At 41.9% G+C, this 20,999-nt stretch overlaps 1 protein-coding gene across 1 annotated transcript in view; it reads right to left on the bottom strand.

Moving 5' to 3' along the window:
• Positions 1-10,647, bottom strand: part of MAP3K3 (mitogen-activated protein kinase kinase kinase 3) — a gene marked incomplete at both ends in the record, with an annotated part of 29,702 nt that extends 19,055 nt beyond the window's left edge. Inside the window, 3 exon segments of the mRNA XM_082010532.1 lie at positions 2,357-2,446; positions 2,823-2,944; positions 10,491-10,647. Of these exon segments, the coding sequence (XP_081866658.1) occupies positions 2,357-2,446; positions 2,823-2,944; positions 10,491-10,647 (369 nt within the window).
• Between the last annotated feature and the right edge of the window lie 10,352 nt (positions 10,648-20,999).

Raw genomic sequence — 20,999 nt, 5'->3', positions numbered from 1 at the left:
GAGATCAAAGTTCAAATCCCAATTTAGGTCACAAAGATAAAAATAAAAGGGAAAAATCTGCTCTGATAAGACTCCATAATTTCTGCTGCACAATTTATGTGATTGGAATAGATTAAGCCATCTGTGAAAGCCTTAGACAATAGGCAATCATACATCTAGGAACTTCAAAAAAATGTGGCCAGGAAATGCTCTTTAGCTAGAGGAAATATCTGGCAGGCCTAGTGGTCAAGAATGCAGTTCAAAGGGACCCATGCAATCACTGCGAGTACACAGGATTCCTGCAGCAGTACTGTAGGTACAGAATTGATCAAGATGAATGAGCTTCCCAGTCACAGCAACAATCATCTGCAGGTGAGTAATTTACACACAACTTTTACCAAAGACGTTTTCTCAGATGTGGGGAGAGAAAGAACTCACTCTAGAAAGACAGCGAAATAAAGCAAATTCTAGAGAACTCATTTTAATTGAACAGCAAAGGAAAAAATGCAACAAACAGCATAGGAATAATTAACTATAAAAGATGTCCATCAGCCAACCACTGATGAAAGACTTGTTTCTCAGCCATCATGGATGAAGGAATGATCCCTTTATATTAGGAATTTTCAGGGAAGGAAGGCTATACTGTTCTATGTAGTCCAGTCTAAGGGAATTAAACAGGACTGTTTGGATTAAATTGCATTAAAGTCATTTTTCAGATTATATTTCTGACCTCAAGATGTGTTTTAGGTCATGAAACAGCTACGTGACAAAGCTCTCACTAGTTAAAATTAAAGAACACTGAAAAATCTTCAGGGTTCTTTGGAAACCTTTCTTCAACTTACTGGTACCTAAGCAAACTAAATTATCTTTCTCAACAGCACTGCTTGCTTTCAAACCTGTAATCTGTAGCAAAAGGGTGGCGGGGAATCTGGCATCTATCTCCTGATGATTTTTCCAAAAGGATCAGACACTGGCCATTTGTGTCTATTTTTCAAAGATCTAAGGAAAGGTATTTAAAGTGATCTTAGTGTTTGAATTTCAGAGAAAGCCTAGAGGAGTTAAACATCTAGTGCTTTTGGTTTCCTTTGAAAGCAGTAAACCTATCACCTACCTAAACCACTTTTTAAAGCAACTCACACAAACTGTCCTAAGAGACAACAATGGAAGCAAATCCAAGTTTGGTGCTTTAGCATTCCAGTTCTGTGATGCGTATCATAAATAATGATTACAGATTTTGATTTAAGACACCTCGAATTTATGTTTCAAAGTGATTTGGAAAGGATTTTGTACTACTCCATCTATGGATTCGTCCAGCACATTCAAGGAAATCCCATATCCCAGCTGAACAAGTAGATTATGAGCAGACAAAGCATAAGAGACAGACGTGAACTTTAAAGCCTGCTCCAAAAAGCTTAAGCCTGTAATAAGGATATAACTGGAAAGAGTTATTTTACTGATATAGACTAATGTTAACAGGAGAGGTTGCCTAACTGTAACTTGATTTAATCTTTTGAGACAGTAATAGACAAAGAATTCTTGACTGAAATTGTTACTTTTGCATTCAAGTATTTCTTTCAAATGATATGCAGCATATACTGACAGAGCGATATTATTCTGCCCTTTCTTTCTACCAGAAAGACAATGCAATAGTTTTCTCTATGAAAAAAAAGTCTCTAGCAATGTAAAATGAACCTAGAGATGTTTTAAAGTATTGACCCTGCCACTTATTACCTTGGGTCAAGTATTTCTTTTAGAAAATGGACTTTTAGAAATGGACATCCCCACACCCAAATAAGGGTTAGTTTCAGTCCCATCTTCATGTGACACATGACTGGGTTAACTCCAGACAAACCTCCCTGTTAAGGACGCTGCCTCTGTTCAGACACCTGTAAATAGCTGTTTCCTTTTTCACTGAAGCAAGGTTTCTTACAGCTTCACTAAAGCCAGTCCTTTCAGACAATCCCCTTCACTGTCCTTGTATCAACTTCAGTTTGACTACCTTTTATCAAGATCTTCATTCTGTATTCACATGCAGTCTGAATTATGTGAAGACAAGACCAGCATTAGTTCGTTATCTGACAGGCTGCTTTATGCAGCTTTAAACTGCAGTGGCCTTCTTTTGCATCTGAGATGAAAATACTTGTTTCCTTTTCATCATTATGCTTCTCAGTTCCCTGCTTCCCTTTGAATTTAAGTATTATTTCCATTACAATGAAAAGTGCATCATATTGCTATATCATGACAGAGTCAGTAAAGAAATGTTTTCCTGGCCTCCCACACCTGCTTAAATGAGGTATATAAAGGTCACTGCACACAACTGTAAAGTATGCTCCTAATTTATAATTGCTAATATTGAATAGGAAACCAGTTTTCTTACCGGAATTTTTTTTTCTTCCATGGCAGAGGCACACTGGTTTGTTATTGCAGGGCTGCCCAAGAGCGGTGGACTGCTGACATTGTGTTTTTTCTTTAAAAAGAATAAAGACATTTTAAAAAATGGTAGTATGATTGTGAAACCAGAAAACCAGTTGGTAAACTTTTTAGCTAATCTACACAGACCAAAACCCATCAAAGAGACATGTGGGAGGAAGGCACAATACCAAGATGTTGCAAACTGTCAAAATTGCACCCTCCCTAGTCCATAAAGGTAGCTAAATAAAAAAGCTACCAAATAAAAAAGCGCAGGCAATACAGCCTGAGCAAGAACAGGGAGCTAATCCACCTGTGATGCTTCAGCTTTCAGAAGCACAAGACAGAACAGAAGCAGCAGATCCACTGTCAACCAACTCTGTCCCTTCCGCCTCCAGGTAACAATGTCAAGTACCAACTAAATAGCCTGTTACCTGTTTGTTGGAGTGAGCAGTGTCTTTATTCTTCATGGTATCATATCCAGTCAGTCTGTGACGTCGGCTCATCTGGAGTGCTACCAGGTCCTTCATGATGGATTTCAAGGCCTCTTGTTCGTCTGTGATGCACAAGAATTTTAGCAGTAAGTTGCCTGGGAGAGTAGCAACCGTAACACTTCTGCACTTGTTTTCTGCTGGCTCACAGAAAGACAATCCTTTTTAAGATCTTTGCAAATACAGTGTAATTTCATTTAGTCATAAAAAGCCCAAACTTAACCTAATATCATGAAGTAGTAAACAGATGGACAAATTTTAAGTCACTTGTCCAATGTCACAGAAGGATCTGGCCACAGCAAGGTTCAGAATAAATGTCCCCAGCCTCTAGTTCTGTTAAAATGGCTTCACAACAAACAGTACAACTTGGACAGATTTGCTAGATCATCATAGGTCATTTAGGAAGGGCAAACTGATGTGCTTCTGCCAAGGAAAACCTGGTAAGAATCTGTTCTTTCCAATTTTATATCCTGTTAACTTAGAATTCTTGCTTGCTAGTGGAACAAACCACGGCCAGTAGAAAGAAAAATGAAAATCTGGACAAAGAGTCATCTTAGAATATCTCTGAATACAAATCCACTTGCACTGATTTCCCCAACACATTCCTCTCTTCCCCCAAAACAAGCTGATGGAACAAAGTTCAAACTGTTTTATGAGACTTCAAGATCTACTGAACAAATTCAAATCGCACAGTATTGAGAACAGTGTCTGCTGGCAGAATATAATGCAGCAAGTTCAATTCAAGGCTTCTTGCAAATGCAGGAAAATAAAAAACATACATTGAATTTTTTCTTATACATACTGCTAACTGAAAATTACTTTCTGAAGCTAGGATTACTGATTTAACCACTTTAAAGTGTTCTTCCACCGCTTGTTAGTTTTGAGGAGAGCAGAGATATTTAGAAGAACTCTGTATGAAGTCTACAGGAGAAAAAAAAAAAGGTTAAGGAGAGAAATGCATAGAACTTGGGCTGTGATGGATGCTAGCACAAAGTAAGGTGTCTAAAAGCTACTGAAAAGAATCCTTTGCTTTTGCAAGCATAATAATCCTAAATTCCTTGATACTGCAAAAGGTAGAAAAAGCTGACACGTGAAGTTTGGTTCAACATGGGACACTGCTAGCCACTTTGCTCCTAGGCGCTGTGCCACCAACGTAACGAAGCAGCATCAGATGCTATCACTCAGAGGATCTGCTACTGGCACACTCATGCCTACGGGATTGCTGGGCTGTTGTCTCTCGCATATCAAGGCTCAAGAGGTTTTAGGTATAAAGTCTTGTTTCCTTGGCAAATAATACGTCCAGCTAAATCCTTCCTGATATTATGCATGAAATTTGGAGCAGTGATGAGATCAGCTCTGAACATGTGCAGAAGAAGAACCTGCCCTTTCTAAAAGAGTCTGGTTGGACTTGACCACCAGTTTTGGATGTAAAGCTTCCCCCCCCCCCCTTTTTTTTTTTGACAGTTAGAACTTTTGGAAGTGATGTGAACCAGTAACACACAACGCATAGATGAGGTTATCACAACCCTACTCATATGACAGTGTATCAGGTGTGCAGTGCTCGATATGCTAGGTTCCTCCTTTCTTCCCAAAGTCCACAAACATGTCACTTCGATGTGTTTGAATTGAAATAAGCATTTTTGAAGACGATTTGTAAATAACTGAAACTTGATTTTAAAAATCCAGCATGGCTACATACCCCTTCTTGATTCATGACACTGGTTTGGATGGGTAATGGCTTACATTTGGAAGTGTTGTCCTGGGAACAGCTGCTGTACATTAAATGACGGACTGTCTTGCATCTGTATTCCTCTGTAAAAGGGACTCACTGGGACTATTTGTTTCTTCAATTTCATGTTATGCATTTGTTCATGAGTGTCTCTCAAAGAAGCTAGCTTATGTTTTATGTAGAAGACTGGGTTCATAATTAATCCATGTCTGAATAACAAACTAGCTTTTCGCAATGCTTAAAGGTAGCAGATGTGGGACACATAGAGATTCTAAAGAACACAGAGAGCGAATGCTACCAAGCAAAAAGGGGGAAAAAAATACACCTATTTCTAAAGGAGCAACAACTAAAAAAGCCCCAGTCAGAACAGAAGTCACACTAATATTATTTTTGGTACAACCAATAGTTTCTGCCCAGAAGGTCTGCTTCAGCTTTCTGAGAGTAGTAAACACTAGAGCAGAAGTACTTCCACTATGGTCTTTACTAGGTACTACCAGAAAACCAGAAACATCGAGCCTAGGGCAGACTATGGAGGGGAATGGACAGAAATCCCCCAGTGCATTGGCAGAAGGTGTTAATTAGAGTAAAACTCTTAAAAAAGAAAAGCAGAGAAAATAAAGTTACTTAAAAAAAAAAAAACAAACCAACCCACAACCCAAAATCAAAAGCCACCAAATCTCTGCTGTCCAAGACAAGCCAAATGAGACAATAACTACATTGTGGTAGTGGAAAAGGGAGAGTACTCCTTGAAATTCCAACTGCATGCAAAAGAAGCGAGGGGTATAAGTAACACAATGAAAGCAGTAGGTTGCTTTTTGAAGAGTACATCAGCCAAAGGAAATAATTGCTAGGATCTATCTCAGCACTAAGTAACCCCTTGTGGGAAGAAAATGTGAAAAAACAGTTGTGAATGAAGTTAAAGTTCCAGGTAGCACAACCTTTTTTTTTTGGTTGTTTTAAATTGTTTCCAACTTTACATTTGAATGTTTAACCTTTTACCTTACTGGAGTGTCACCAATTTACTCTTATTCTTTAGTCTTGTTTGATATTAAGCATAGCCTTTGAGTCACCTGGCAGAAAAGGCTGTAACTTTGCACAACTAAATATTACAAATTATGGACTGGCATATCCCTGGAGTGCCTACCACCCAAAACATGCTGTGAAGAACTGGGATGCAAGTTTTCCACTACAGTGCAGTTTGGGTTTGGCCAGATACCAGGAGGATGAAGAAGAGCTTGTCTTGGCAGACAGTCAGGGTTCCTTTGGGCAAGAAGCAAAAGAGCTATGAAAGCAGTTTATAACTAAGCACTCATGACAAGAAATCAAATCAATCAAAGAATACCTCCATGAGTAAGAATATGCATCTAAACAGTACGGCACATCACTTGAAAATAAGGATCAATGGTTACAATGCAATCGTCAGCTACAGGTGTTTGATCCCAAAGCCCAGGCTGTGTAATACAGTCAGCGGCTTCACAGGGTCTCGTTTGTATGAGGAAGTGGGCAAAGAGGACACGCATCTAGCCAATTATGTATCTCTTAATAAAGATTATAGCTCAGCTACATAGTGAGTGTCTTTATTAACTAAGGCAACTTGTGCATTTACAATACACTAAGACATTAAGCTCTTAAGGGCAGCATCTGGCAAGCGCCTCAACCCCAGCTAAGTGCACGGCGACATCCGTATCTCACTCACTGTAACCTCAGTTTCCTCTGTAGGCAAGTGCTAATGCTGAAATCTTCCTTGCGTCTGCACAAAAAGGAACACAATGCAGTATCGAAGGCTGATGGAACGACTTCACGTGAATTTGAATCTTACATATTTGAATCTTACATAGCAAAGACATGGACCTGTTGGAGCAGGTCCAGAGGAGGCCACCAAAATGCTCCAAGGGCTGGAACAGCTCTGCTGGGAGGACAGGCTGGGAGAGCTGGGGTTGTTCAGCCTGGAGCAGAGAAGGCTCTGGGGAGACCTTACTGCAGCTGCCAGGACTGAAAGGGGCCAAGAAGAAAGATGGGGACAGGCTTTTTAGCAGGGCCTGTAGCAATAGGACAAGGGGTAACAGTTTTAAACTGAGAGAGGGCAGATTCAGACTAGATATAAGGAAGAAATTTTTCACAATGAAGGTGGTGAACCACTGGCCCAGGTTGCTCAGAGAGGTAGTGGATGCCCCATCCCTGGAAACATTCAAGGTCAGGTTGGACAAAGCTTTGCGCAACCTGATCTAGTTGAAGATGTCCCTGCTCACTGCAGGGAGGCTGGACTAGATAACCTTTAAAGGCCCCTTCCAAACCAAACTATTCTATGATGTTACACATTTTTAATAGCCTCACCCTAAGCTATCAGCTCCCTAGTACCAAAACATATATTCTGTAATTCATTCCTATGTTGGTGACATAGGAAACAAAGGAGTATTTATCTTTTTAAAACATAAGGTGAATGCCAAATACTGATCTGAAAATGTGTATGGAAAACATTTTTCCATTTAAGACAGCATTGTGATGGATTTAATGTGGAGACGCATGAATACTTCTTTATTTCCATCAAAATACTGGACTTCTATAGATTGGCTTGAAAGAAGCACGTGCAGCAGCATCACATTAATCACACAATGCAAAAGTTACTACAAATAAAAACTAGGCAATTTTTGAAGCGCACTGAGAGACCCTGTTTTGCTAGGTCTCCAGTAGGTCTGGGAAACACAGTTCTGCTTTGTGCGGGAAAGATGTTGTCCAGGAAATGCTTTTCATGTTTTAAAAACTACACTCAAGGATTTTTATAACATCGATAAAAGGGAACTGCTACTCACAGAGAAAGCTATTCCTCTACATAAAGCATTTATTTCAACCAATACATGGTTTATTACACAGGTCTGAGCAAGTCACTGTATTTGCTGTGGCAGAAATGGAAACAGTTTTGAAAAAAAGTCACGAAGTTCAGAGTAAAAGCATCTGCACATTGGTAAAAACAGGAAGTCTGTAAACCCCTATAAGCCAGGATGCTATTTTATATAGCATGATAATAGAAGACATGATGGCACATTTGTTAAAAAAAGAAAAAAGTGAACAAATAAGTATGTGTTTGTTATCTACCACCACAACAGCAAAGTTGATTGTTTGCGCAAGTGATCAGCAGATCCAGGAGCAATGAGTAAATTCCAAAAGTTAGGAAGACAAACTGAGTCTACGTTAAAGCTCTGAAAAAAAGGTTTTGAAAGTTTGAGTCCTTCACAACGTGCCATAAATGAAACACTGGGTATTCTGCGACAGTCTTAGTGGTTACAAAATGCTGCTCTGCCCGATTTTTAGGAAATCTTAAGTGACCTGGTTTGCTGACTTAAAAGGAAAATCAGAGCTTCTCTATGAATCCGGTACATGTGGTATGTATTTGGGGTACCTCTTCTCTCACACAAATTAAAAAAACCCAAAAGTTGGGATTTAAGCTGGTCCTAACCTGTAGGCTCAGCTCTGCTGCCCTCCCCCACGGCGCACTGGGGGTGTCACTGCCGCTAAAGCCGGGAGCTCTGAGCTCGGCTATGGGTGCGCGTGTGAGCCAAGGGAAGGAAGTGACACAGGCAGGAAAAAAGAGCAGATCGAGGGAAAGACTCAACTGCAGCTGGGCCTGCAGCGAGCCTTTCATCGAGGCCTGCCACACACCATCCAGCCCAAACACCACTCTCCCCTCCGCTTCCCAGATATATACAAATTTCTTGGTATTAGAAGCAGGTATCTGTATTTTAAATGCTGCCGAGGAGCTCTCTGGAGGGAAATAAACCTCAGTCATAGGTGTAAGGGCCAGAGAATCACACTCGCTGAGCTTCAGCTGTACCAATGGAGCTGTGACAAACTGCGATACCAAGCTCTTAGTGTTAACCCCGCCATGTACCTTGCAGACCAGTTTACGAAAGACAAGATGGAAGAAAAGCAGAGTGTGTTACAGCCTGTTATCCATCATTACTTAGGCTATTTGATCACAACTGCCTAATGCATTTCGATCTTTCCTATCATGAGTGATCTGCTTGCAACTGTACCACGGTTACTCCAGCACAAGCGTAGAACGCAATAGTGGAGCAGTCTATGAAGTTGTACTTTTTCATTCTGCACTCCTATGTTTGCAACCAGGCATCCAATTGCCTTTGGAAAACACTTCTGTGGAAATCCAACTTCTTCCTTCTCAACTATTTTAAGCTTATGTACCATCTGGGTGGTTTCTTTAGAGAAGATACAGATCAAAGAATACTATGCCTCTCTTTGTAAAAGAGAAGTCTACGGATGGATCTGCATATATTTGTTGTATTTACAAAATCAAAGCAGAGTACAAAGGAAATGAAGTTGCTTCACTTTTGCTTTGAGCAATGTTTGCAATGCTTTATGAATTCACAATATAAGCGTTAATTATGCATACAGACTAAATAATAAAGTCTTAGAAAACTAAACTTAGTTGGAGGGAAGAAACATTAAAGTGGCAGCCCAAAAAGCAATGCAACCCCATGCTCAGGACAACAGTAGTAATTCCCTTGTCAATATGCAAATGAGTAAGTTCTGGTTTAGAGAAATTAAATTTTTAATTCTAGTACACGAGACACCCTCTTTAAACTGAACAGGGAACTGAGGAACACAAAAAAAATCCAGCCCACACGCAGTTCTTTATGCAGGACATACAGTCCAAAAGAACTGATCTTTCAAATTCAGTCATGGCAACATCTGATAGCAACATCCTACTCTTGGAAGAGTTCCTCTAATTCCTTTGCTTGTTTTTTATGTGTTACTGTCTGGGTTAAATATGGCAAATGAGTATTCAATGGAAGCGCCATCGAGAAGAAACTATTTTGATAGACTCCCAAGCTGCAGTTACTTCCACAGTAAAAATATTCCCAATTAAGTTTAAGCACATAAATTCCCGTCTCAAAAATAAGCAACCTGATTCTTCCAGGCTGCAAAACCTCCTTCAACTCCCAGGCCTGACCTACTGATCCTCAGTCACTCTGTCTGGCCAATTTTAGTAAAAGTCTGCAGCCGGGTGGGTGCGTGCGTGGCTGCGTGCGCTCGGGCAGGCAGCGCTGCCCAAATGCCCGGGGCTCATCGCGCTTTCGAGCACTAAACATTTATTACTTCCCCGCCCTCACCCCCTTAGAAGAAATCCCTTGAAAACACACTGTTTGTGCACGGCAAGCGGTTTCCGCGCTGCCGACGGCCCCAGCTACTGACCGACCCAACCAGCCCGGGGGAGCCAGGCCACCACGAGCAGCAGAGCCCGTCCGGCACCGACCCCCGGCGGCCGCACCCCGAGCCAGCCGTAGGGGCAGCGGCGGCCGCACCGCCGATGCCGCGGCTCGACCCTCGCCCTCCCCAGCCCCGAGCGGCCCGGCCGAGGGCCCCCGTTTGCAGCTCAGCTCCCTCGGACTGAGGCCCGCGGCAGGCCCGGCGCGCCGCCGGGCGGCCCAGGGACCCGCTGCCCTCCGCCCCCTCCCCGGTGCGGCGGGGAGCCCCCGCCGCGGCCCGCCCCCTCCGCCGCAGGCCCGTGAGGCGGCCCCGGGCCCCGCCGAGGCAGCGAGGCGTCCCTGCCCGCCCAGCCCCCGCCGCGGCTCTCACCCATCTCGACGGTCGTCGGGCCCGCGCCCGGCGGGCGGCGGCGCGCTGAGGTACGGGGCTGTCACCGCCGCGGCTCCATGGCGGCCGGGCCGAGGGGGAGGGCTCACAGCCGCCGCCACATTCCCAGGCCCGCGCCGCCGCCGCCTCCTTCCGGCGGCCGCGCTCCGGGTCCCGCCGCGGCGGCGGGGGTGGGAGGGGGCACGGGCGGTCCCGGTCCCGGTCGCTCCCCGCCGCCGCCACAGGGCGCCCGGGCCGCGAGCAAAACAAACCGCTCGGCGGCCGCCGCGCACCCGCCGCCGCCGCCTGCCAATCACAGGGGCCGAACCGCCGCCGCCCGCCAATCCGCGCCGCCGAGCCACCCACCCGACGGCGTCGCTCGCCAATCAGCGTGCGAACAGCCGCACCGCCCGCCCCGCCCCGCCCGCCGACGCGCCGGCTGCCAATCATGGGGGACCGCTCCGCTCGAGGGTTAGCCCCGCCCCCTCCTCGCCACTAGGCGGGGCAGCCCGCCCCCGCCCCCAGCGGGCTGCCAATCAGAGTGACGGGCGGCTCTGCGGCCCCGCCCTATCGGCTGGCTTGTCGAGCGGGGCCGCGCGGCCGGGTCCTAGAGCCCGCCCAGAGCCGCATAAAGCCATGTCCCCTCCCGCGAGCAGGCAGTAACCAGCCTCACCCCCTCCAGCCCGCGACAGGCCCGGCTCCCACCCCCGTCCCCCAAACCTGGTCGCAAGCATCCGCCTCTCGCGACCTCCAAACCCAGGTCTCCCCTCAGCCACGATTTTGGGTGGACATAAAAGTGTCCTGGACGAGGGACCATGTCCCGTCCACACGGACCCTGCCGCTCTGCTCTCCTCAGAAGCAGAGCTTGGCACTGAGCTTAGCTGTTGCTTTAAAAGCACGTTTTAAGAAGGGCAAAAAAACCCAAACCAAAAACAGTTCGAGAGTGTTAAAAAGCCCAAAAGACATTGGAAGCAGGATTTTTTTGGTTTCAAAAGTGTGAGACAATGACCCAGAGCATCACCCAGTCATCCGTGGCAAGAGATGTTCTCTTCTAGGAGCTGTTCTAATAAAAGACCACCATACCTCGACTATGTCCCCAGGCCATCACAGGTCACCCGCAGTTCCCCACGGATTGCAGTAAGTGACAAATATCAAACTAACAGAATAAGCAGCTCTTCTGCTTTTTAAACCTTCGAAGTCGCCATTTAATTTTCTCCACAATGACGATGTTTCTAAGCACTGCAATCCCATACTCCTCCTGTTAAAGTTACTCAATGTGAAAGTAAAGTTCTGCAGGAGGGAATTCCAGCATAGTGTATTTAAAGTTCAGCATTTCCTCCCCTTTCATTTAGGAGTTTATCTTTATGAGAAAGTGTTTTTGTTGTTAGAAGCGGAATTGCTAACATGCTACATTCACTCGATGACAATTTTTTTTTCCAGCTTTAGCATTTTGGTTTGTCAACTTGAAGACACAGATCATAAGCAGAATACATTCTTGCTAAAAACCTCACCAGCAACACTACATACAAACAACTTTGGGGAGGAAAAGCCCCAAAACAAAACAAACACACCACACAACAGATTTTCATAGATTTTAGGGCAAAGAAGGACTACTATGATCATCCAGCCTAACCCAGGAATTCTACTCAGTTTATAAACTGTGTTTAAATCAAATCATACCTTCTTTCCCAGCTTTTGCTTCCATTCCACCTGCAGGATAGTTTTAGTGTCTTTTCCACAAACAGGACAAGCAGACGGGTTTTGTTTTTTTAAAAAGAAGTACAGCCTTTCTTCCCTGGTGCGGCGATGGCCACTCTGCCGTTGGGAAACCCACCTCAAGCAGATGTTTTAGCAGCTGCTTTTTAATCTGGCACACATCTAGCAGCAAGTGCATTGTTTTCCAAGTGGTTTTGCTCGCAACACAGCAGCAACGTCAAAGAGGTTGTATCAACTGCGTAAGCCATGCAAAGAAGACAACTAGATTGGAGACGAAAATTGCTCAAAAGGTTGGGCGAGTGGAGGAATCTAAATCCCACATACCAGGAGGAATTTAGGACTTAACCAAAGCATGACAACAATATCTGTGATATCATTAATTTTTTTTTTTAACTGTCTAGATGGGATAACAAAGAGATCTCACAATGTCATACTAGGTAGACACACAAAACTGTAAAGGAATGCTTAGATCAACAGATCCAGGCTCTCTAGAGCAAGAAGCTGTGGACAAAGACAATAATCTAACTTTGAAGCTGGCCTGCTTTGAGCAGAAGTTTGGACTAGATGACTTCCACAGTCTCCACCTTGAAGTTCCCATCTCAAAACCAGCCTGCTGCTGTTAGACTCCTCTTTAGTCCCTCCTGTCTTACTGCTCTGATGCTATAAAAATGTTCCTAGCTTTCACATCTATTCTATCCCTTTTTCATGCCCAGTGTACAGCCATTTGTTTTCATGTCAAGATTATCCTTTTACTTAAATAATCCTTTCCTCTTCCCTAGTATTTTCTCTCTAAATAAATCAAGAAGATAATCATATCTTGTTTCAGGCTTCATTGTAATAAACAAGTAAGCCACTCTCTCTTCACAATACAAGCTCTGTATTTGTGGTACCTTCCTGGTAGCCTTTTTTGCCCTTGTTCCAATTTGAATTCCTCTCTTTTGTTTGACAGCGTCATTATTGCTCTTGGACCAACTTTTCTACATGCTTTTTCACAGTTTCATGGTGGCTCATCACTATCAACTGCTAAATCCCAGCTTCCTTTCCTCACTAATTTCAAAGAAGTAAAAAAACACTTAGCATCCTTCACAAATTTCTCCTTGCCCCTAAATTCACAGCCCTACACTTTCTGCTGCTACATTTCATCTTACCTCTATTTCTCACTCTTCAAAGTCATCAGTTCTCTAAGATATTCTAGTTCTCTCATATTATTGAAGCCTCTCACTTTTGTTCATCACCAGATTTAATTATCACACTTGCTTTTTGTGCCAAGGTCATTATAAAAAGGCTTTAGTGAGATTACGCTTGGGACCAGAACTGTAGAAATTCACTATTAATTCCCCACCGCACCAGCCCTGATGTCAAAACACTCCATCGTCACCTTACCATTTGGTATTTTTGTCTGTCATCCACGTCTTACACATTTGCACATAAAATTCTCAGTTGAAGTCCTGTTAAATGAGACCAATTGCATGCCCTTCGTGTAGAAACTTTGTTTACTTAAGTCCAAAAGACATTAGACTAGCGAGTCGCAGCTTGTCATAGTGAGCCAGGAGTTCCCAGCAGATGGTAGGAGACAGCCACCCTGCTAAAACTCGGTCTTTCCATCTCCAACTGCCCAGGACGTCTGGATTTTGTTGAAGTTTTCCCACTCTCCTCTTTGTCAAATTGAAAATAGAATGATTTGTCCTTAACCCTTAAGTCATCCTTAACAGCACTTCGCTCACCTATCAAGCTTAATGTCTAAACCAGCAATTTTTATCTGCCGATTTGTGGTTCTATTCTATTTTACAGACATTATCATAACACTATCTATATGCAAGTGCCATTAGGCCTTTTTTTTTTGACCTCTGTTGACCCCTCCCTCACCTTCCCCCCCTACCTTGACAAGCTGGTACACCCTTCTTGAACTGGAATCAAAGTTTCTACCAAAATAGGTGTCCCTATTTTTTGTAACTTGAGACAAAAAAAGACCAACTCCTTTTTCATCTTTACTGTGCGCTTAATGTCATACTAGTTTTGTGCATAAGAATCAGGTTATCTGTTTTACCAATAACACTACGGTACAAACTGATAGTTGTGGTTTTCCACCCAGATTGCCCACATCCTTTCAAAGCTGTGGCTTTCCAGAAGAAAAGCTTCGTTCCTGTAAACAGCAACTAGAAAGTACACTTAATTCTTCAACTTAAAGCTATTCAGATTACTGGAGGACTTGTCATGTAAAATCATCAGTAAAGATATTCACCAAGACTCTCCTGGAGCTACTACATTTACAGTTAGCCCATTTGTTTTAAAGGAGCTGTATAGAGGCCTAATTATTTATTGCCATCATGCAGCATGAAGTAAGAAAAGGAAATGTAATCCCTATTTTAGGGATTAAAGGGCATTACACAAAGAGCCAGTGACTTGTTAAAAGTTACACGGGAAGTCTGGAGTAGTCCTTTGGGATTTAACTCCTGGCATCTTTTCCCAGTCTCTTAATCACTATGCCATCATCTTATTTTCTATTTTGGTAGTATTTCCATTTTCTGAAGCATACCTGTCTGACTCAAGGAATGTCTTCTCTTTGCTATCAGATGTACTATTTCTTCTTTCCTTCCTGTTTCCCTTCTTGTTTAGGTAGACACATCCTTCCTGACGAGCTGAGCAGTCTCCAGGCTGAGGCTCGTCCCATGCCAAAACTTCCTTATTCTACATCTCAGACTCCACAGCCAGAGACAGTGAATGGAGGCAGTGAGAAGAAACAAAAATTGAACGGGTAGAGGAAGAGAAACCCTGTAAATCTTCAAAGGATGCATGAAAGTGTTCTACACTCTTTTTTGCAGATCTGAGAGAAGAGTAATCTCAGCAACTCCAGGCTGTTCTGATTCTGCGAACGCTTTCTTGTTGTGTTCTCAGCTTTGAAAGCAAAGTTAAGGCAAAACTAACATTGTTATTCAACTTCAGGACAGCGTGGCAGAACATATATTGGCCAAGCCTTACCTGACCTCCAGCAGAATACCATCGACCATGTGAAGCTCCTTAAAAGCATGCCTGGAGCATTCTTTTCCCAGCCCGTGAGGAGCAAGCTGCATACCTGTCCGGTTCTGCTGCTCAGGCTGTCCCATCCTAGGACAGCTGACAGCACTCCAGTAGAGGGGGCTCTGAAGCTGTCTGGTTAAAAAATAGGAACCATTCTGCTTGTGGAGTGAGCAAGACTAAAGAGAAGGAAGAGGAGGAAGGATGTTAAAAATATCATATGCTTTTAGATCATTACTTGCTTCTAAGCTGGCTGGACTGTTTATACAGCAATACGAATGAGAAAGATTAAATGCTTGTTACAGTGTCCGGGCTTCAAATCATCTCAGTGTTTTTCTTTACACCTATGCATAGTATATTCTGTTATCATGGAAGATGTCTTTCAAGTATTTTCAAGCCACTTACTGATCAGTGATTAATTATGTGCTTTTCACTGGTATCAGAGAAGTGACCTTCCCAGGGTCACAGAGCAAGTCAGCCCTGCCAAATGCCAGCTGTTCCCTAATATTTACAAACGGCAGAGAACTTCTCCTTCTCTTTTTCTGCCTATATTCCTCTATAGGACTTTATGGCACCTGTTTTGCCACACCGACAGACAAACAGTCTCTCATATCATCTACCAGTTCCTACTTTTTGCACTAGCAGTTCCAATTTGCAGAAGTTGCTTTCTTCCACCAACGTGGAAGCTGATAAAATTTCTTTCAGAGAATTCTCAAGCACAGATCCAAGGGAAAAAAAAAATCTAGGAGGATGTAAATACATTTCTAGGGTAGAAGACAAACAATTCTTAGAAGGAAAGCATCTTTTCCAAATGTGGATTACTAGAACAAAGTCCATATATAGCTTAAAAACACTGTAGCATCTTTACAGATAACTCTTTCCACTGTGGTCATGAAGCTTAATAAGCTTTCATTTCAAAGCCAGTACACAAAGAATTAAGAGAGGAATCCAATGTTGTCAGGCAACAGTTTAGTTTAACTAGTTAGTCTAAATACTGCAGTCAGTCTTGCTCACCAAGGTCTAAGGTAAAAACAAATTTCCAAGTTCTGCCACCCTATTCCCCTCTAGGTCCTAGCTCCAGCAACAACCAGTGACTGAGCCTGTAAAGAAAACACCCTTTAACAGAGGCCAACCATACACAGGAGAGACTTGGAAGCTAAATAAGTGCCTAATGGCTTTGTTTTCAATTTGCCTGTATTCAAAAAGCCTTAGAGACCAATTATTTGAATTAAAAAAAAAAAACCTCTTCCCCTCATCTTAAAAACCACAAACATGCAGGCAGATAATTACCATTTGATGTGTATGGAACAAGCACTATGCAGAGGGTGGAAAACAAGCACTAATGACACTAGTATACAGGGACCTCACAGTAGGTTTGTTTTAAGAAAGTAAATGCCGGTGTACTTCAAATATTAACAAAGTTCTGTTGTGACTGGGTTCCTAACAATATAATTATTCAGAGTAACTTGCAACTTAAGAGTTGCTAGAATTATGAAGTTCGTTTGGGTATTCAGCAGAGATTAATATACTTCGCTAGTGTTGTAGAGACAAGATAAAGCAATACCTACCCCTTTTATAGCAATAAACGTCACACAGGATACATGAAACCTATTTGAAGTAGTTCCCTGCTCACCCCTCCAGGTACCAGTTTTTAACTCACCACACAGTGAACTATAGTCAATCTACAAATGTTCCATTTTTATTACAAAGTATGAAAGGCAGAAAATACTGTACCTAATACACAGGAGGCTGAAACTTAGAAAGAAGATTAAAAAATCTGAATAAAACTACATAGGAAGCAGGAAATAGCATAAAAGGATGCAACATTCCACTTTCAAGCGATTTCAGAAAATTGCCTTAAAATTTTACAGAGTTTCAACAATATGCTTCCATGACCCAGGTGTTAAAATCCATTGTAACAAAACCATTTGTATTTTCTCCATAAAAGTAAAGGAATATAGGGACACTGCAGTTATCCATGTCAACAACGTATGTCTGTTGAATAGCAGGATACTGGGATTCCTCTAGGACAGTATAGTAGCAAAGTTGCAAAATCTCAATACGGTAAGTGGAGAAAAGTACAGAAGTAAAACTACTATTGCTTTAACATATTTTAGTGAGAACAAGAAGTCAGGAATCTCATATGGATGTTTGTACAATCATGCTACAAAGATTACACCTTCAGGAAATTACCACAACGGGACTGTGAATGGGAAGAGCAGAAGGGAAAACACACATAAAAGTAAACATCTCCTACTTGACTATTGGTAACAAAAATGCTTTGGAGCAACAGATTTAAATTACATTTTACACTGCTAGCAACCCAAGTTTAAAAAAAATGTTCCTTTTAAATAGTAGATTTCATAATTCATATTTACCAGGTTGTGAAAAAAAAGCAACACATCACTTCTCAGCTGTACTAGGACTCTTTCATTCACTGGTTCGTGCATTTCTGCCTTTGTTCAGATTTCACAGACCGGTCCTCATCTCTAACAGAGAAGACTTGAGAGTCACACGTCTTGCAAACACGAAAGCAAACTCCAAGGGATGAGAGCTGGAACACAGGCTTACAGCTACTCACAGTTACAATATTTTTTCAGGAAATAGCTTATTTCTTCATTTTATTAGATTTTCTGAAAGGAAATAAAACTTGATGGAAGCCACAAAGATAATTTTTTTTTTTAATTTTTATGATTATGGAAATTCTAGTTTGATGCTGAGTATCAGAGGTTGCACAAAAGGCCACTGAGATACTTGGCAGACAAAGTGACCTGAAATCAGGCAGAAGCAAGCAAGTCTCACAAGTGCCTTTGACTCTGGAATCTGCCATGAATTGCTAGATGAGCATTCAGTGACTGGTATTTAGTTGCATTTTTAATTACTGATTTTTAGTGCTGGTGAAAGGTGCTGATCAGAATTTCTAGAAATCACTTCCTAAAAAAGTCAGGGGCATGCTAAACTCCTCTCCATATCCTTGAGAATAAGGTATTTCTGACAGGGGGAAATACAACTGCATCTCTAAATAAGTATGAGAAAGTGCTCTTTAAGTGCCACATACAATTAATTCCCTGGATTCTCTGCAAAGATTAAGAGAAACGGGGACATAGTTGACAGTACCTTGCCCATTCTGGGACTGATTTTGGATGCCTCCTTTTAATGTCCGCTGTACAATAAATACAGACATGCTCTGGAATATTGGTCTGACAATAGAATGCAGAAAACATGCATCAGAGAGAACTTGTGTTAACCGATGAGATAACAGTGTGGATTTGAGGTGGTAGGACCATTTTGCTAAGCAGCAGTGGGAAGACTAAACCCTTCAGTACTTTGATGGAACTGTAACGGTGCAATCTATTAAGCCAAGAGCTTACCCTTGCTGCTGTTCATCCTTTTCAGTATGTCCTGAAAGAGTTAAAACACCTCTAACTTAAGGAACTGAAAAGTTCAAGAATTTAGGTTGTGTGAATTTACAGAGAGCAATTGCATTTTTTTCTATCACAAAAATAAGTTATCCAAAGAATCCAGCTACATCTTTATACAACCAACCCGACGCTACTGCCATCACGTTCAGACAGTAGAAAAGAGGATTCCCAAACACTGTCAAGTTCCTAAGCAAAGCAAAGGGACTTGCTGGGTGACAAGCAGCACTACATTACTTGAGTTGGCCTTGCAAGATTGTGTCAGTCTCAGAATACAGAGCTTCAGTTTAACATCAACAGTATTGTCAAGTGCTCACATTTTTTGTGTTCGGTAGAAAGAGATGAGGATGCACTAGATACTGACAATCGTAGCCAGTTTAGGATTTCAGTGACTCTTGTATTTAACATTTTACACAAAACAGACAAATGCCCACCATAAAAGGGCTGAGGAAAAGATGACTCTCCCCCTAATCTTAAAGTGCCATCTGCAAGAGAACAAAACAGATACACTCAGCTTTCTTCATTTACATTTAAAACAAGCACAAGAGCATCTGTGCATTCCAATATATTGGACTCCTCCCCTCACCTAGTCTCTGGCAGGCAGTCATCTACAGTCAAACCTGATGCAGCTTTCTCATTGCAACACCAGGCAAAAATAGATCTTTTTACTATTATCCAGAACATTCACGAGAGTAATTACAGCTAAGTTTTGAAAGGATCATTAACTTTGACTTATGAGAGGCAATGCCTCCCCCGTTAAGTACATTTCAAGGTTCCATAAGGAACAACCTGTATTATCAGTCTCCTTTCATATCATTCTTTGAAACCACTGTGGTTTTTTTTCTAAATAGATTGTCAAAGCACTCAAATCCTTGCCTTTTAAATCCCTGCACACAGAAATACAATTCCCATAGATGCAACCTACCACAGCCCATTTCACTTAGACAATTAACAGAGTTGGCATACTACACACTAATTTGACATCCAACTTATTTTCTGTAAGTTTTCACCTCACTAATGAGTTTTACATGATCAAGATCTTCCAGCTGAGAGCCAATATACTACCAACAGGTTGTCCACATAACAGTAGGAATCTATGTAAAGCTTGTTTTAAACAGAACTTAACAACCAAACAATAGCTTAATACCTTGAATTAATTGACTGGAGAAGTGATACAGAACTACTTAAGTCAGAGAAAAATACTTCTGTCCCAGAATCAGTCTTGCCTGTACCAACAATAGCATGGGATTTTTTTTGCTTTGCTAGCCTCACTGATACTCACACTTTTCCCTTAATGTTATTTTATATTCAAAGGATATGAGGCATTTGAAAGCAGTTACTCTGCATCCTTTGCTTGTGCAGTAAGCACAAAGTAATTAAGATCAAATAAAGTATTTATTTTCATAAACTTTGGAAAAAATAATGTTTCTGGGAGCTTTACACCCAACATAACGGAATGTTAAGCAGGTGAAATATGATAAACTATATCTTCTGATTCACAGGCTACAGTGACAAGTCTCAGGGTTTTATTTTATCTTGCAAATAAACTTGAACCAGCAAGTAGACAGACAGCTCCCTGCCACTGTGTCAGCAGGTGCTGGCAAAAGGGCAAAGTCTCTCACTTCCTTCTCTATATGGAGGTGCCATTTGCGCTACAGAACATCTCACCCATGAGGATTTTCATGTCTTTTCAGTCATTAACCTTTCAAGTGACTTCTTTGAAAAGAAGCTATTTTAAGTAGCATTTCCCTGTTCCAAAACAGCCTCCAGTGATTTCAAATATAAGTTCATATGAAGAATGACAATGGATTATGCCCAAAGCAATATGCTGTAGATCCAGAAGGTATCCCAACAGGCTAAACAAAGAAGATACAGGCTTTATTTAGAATCCACTGGAGCCTAGAAGATTCCCTCACTTGTCTTTGACGAGTTTGGAATGAGCACCCAATTCCACAAATGAACTTCAAGAAGTATGGATGGAAGGACCGACACTGGATTCTCTTCAGGTTCATAACAGAATTGTTTTCCAATAGTAGCAAATGCTACCTAGTTATTCAGACTTTTAGCCCCTTTATACATGCTCTCTTCTGATCTTAGTGCAACGGGTTGTATTCCTCTAGGAATAAACTGCATTTGCCATTTAGTATAGCCTATGGAGTCTTTTAGTGACCTCACTTTCAACTAACTTACTTATGTCTCTTTAAAGCACAATTCTACAGTTGCAAAAGATGCATTTTTAAGCTAAGCAATGGATGCATTCATCTTTTACTCACGCCTCTATACAAGAATGAGACTTCAAAGCATAAAGGGGGGACTATAGAAAGTACTAATATTACAGGTAGTTCCCTCTTAGTAACATAGCATATTATGCCTACCCTTTGTAATTAAACAGCACATGACAAGCCCGTGTACATATTTTTATATGAGTATCTAAAGTTGTGAATACCATTATATGCTTCTGCTGAGCAAAATCCTAATTTCCACTTCATTCTGCGTAAGTATTTTCCAGTTTAAGATGAACTGCTATTGTAAAGTGATAACCAAATCGTACCGTTAACACTGTTCTGACATCTAGATCAAATCTGTCTGTGGAACACACTAATCCCAGTGCTGCTGCTAATAAGAAAGACTGACCTTCAAGTCAAATCAAGC

The sequence above is a fragment of the Phaethon aethereus genome, assembly GCF_964289735.1.
Source record: "Phaethon aethereus genome assembly, chromosome: 25".
Lineage (NCBI taxonomy): Eukaryota > Metazoa > Chordata > Aves > Phaethontiformes > Phaethontidae > Phaethon > Phaethon aethereus.
The sequence above is the reverse complement of the archived record's forward strand: the minus strand, read 5'-3'. Positions and strand labels throughout refer to the sequence as shown.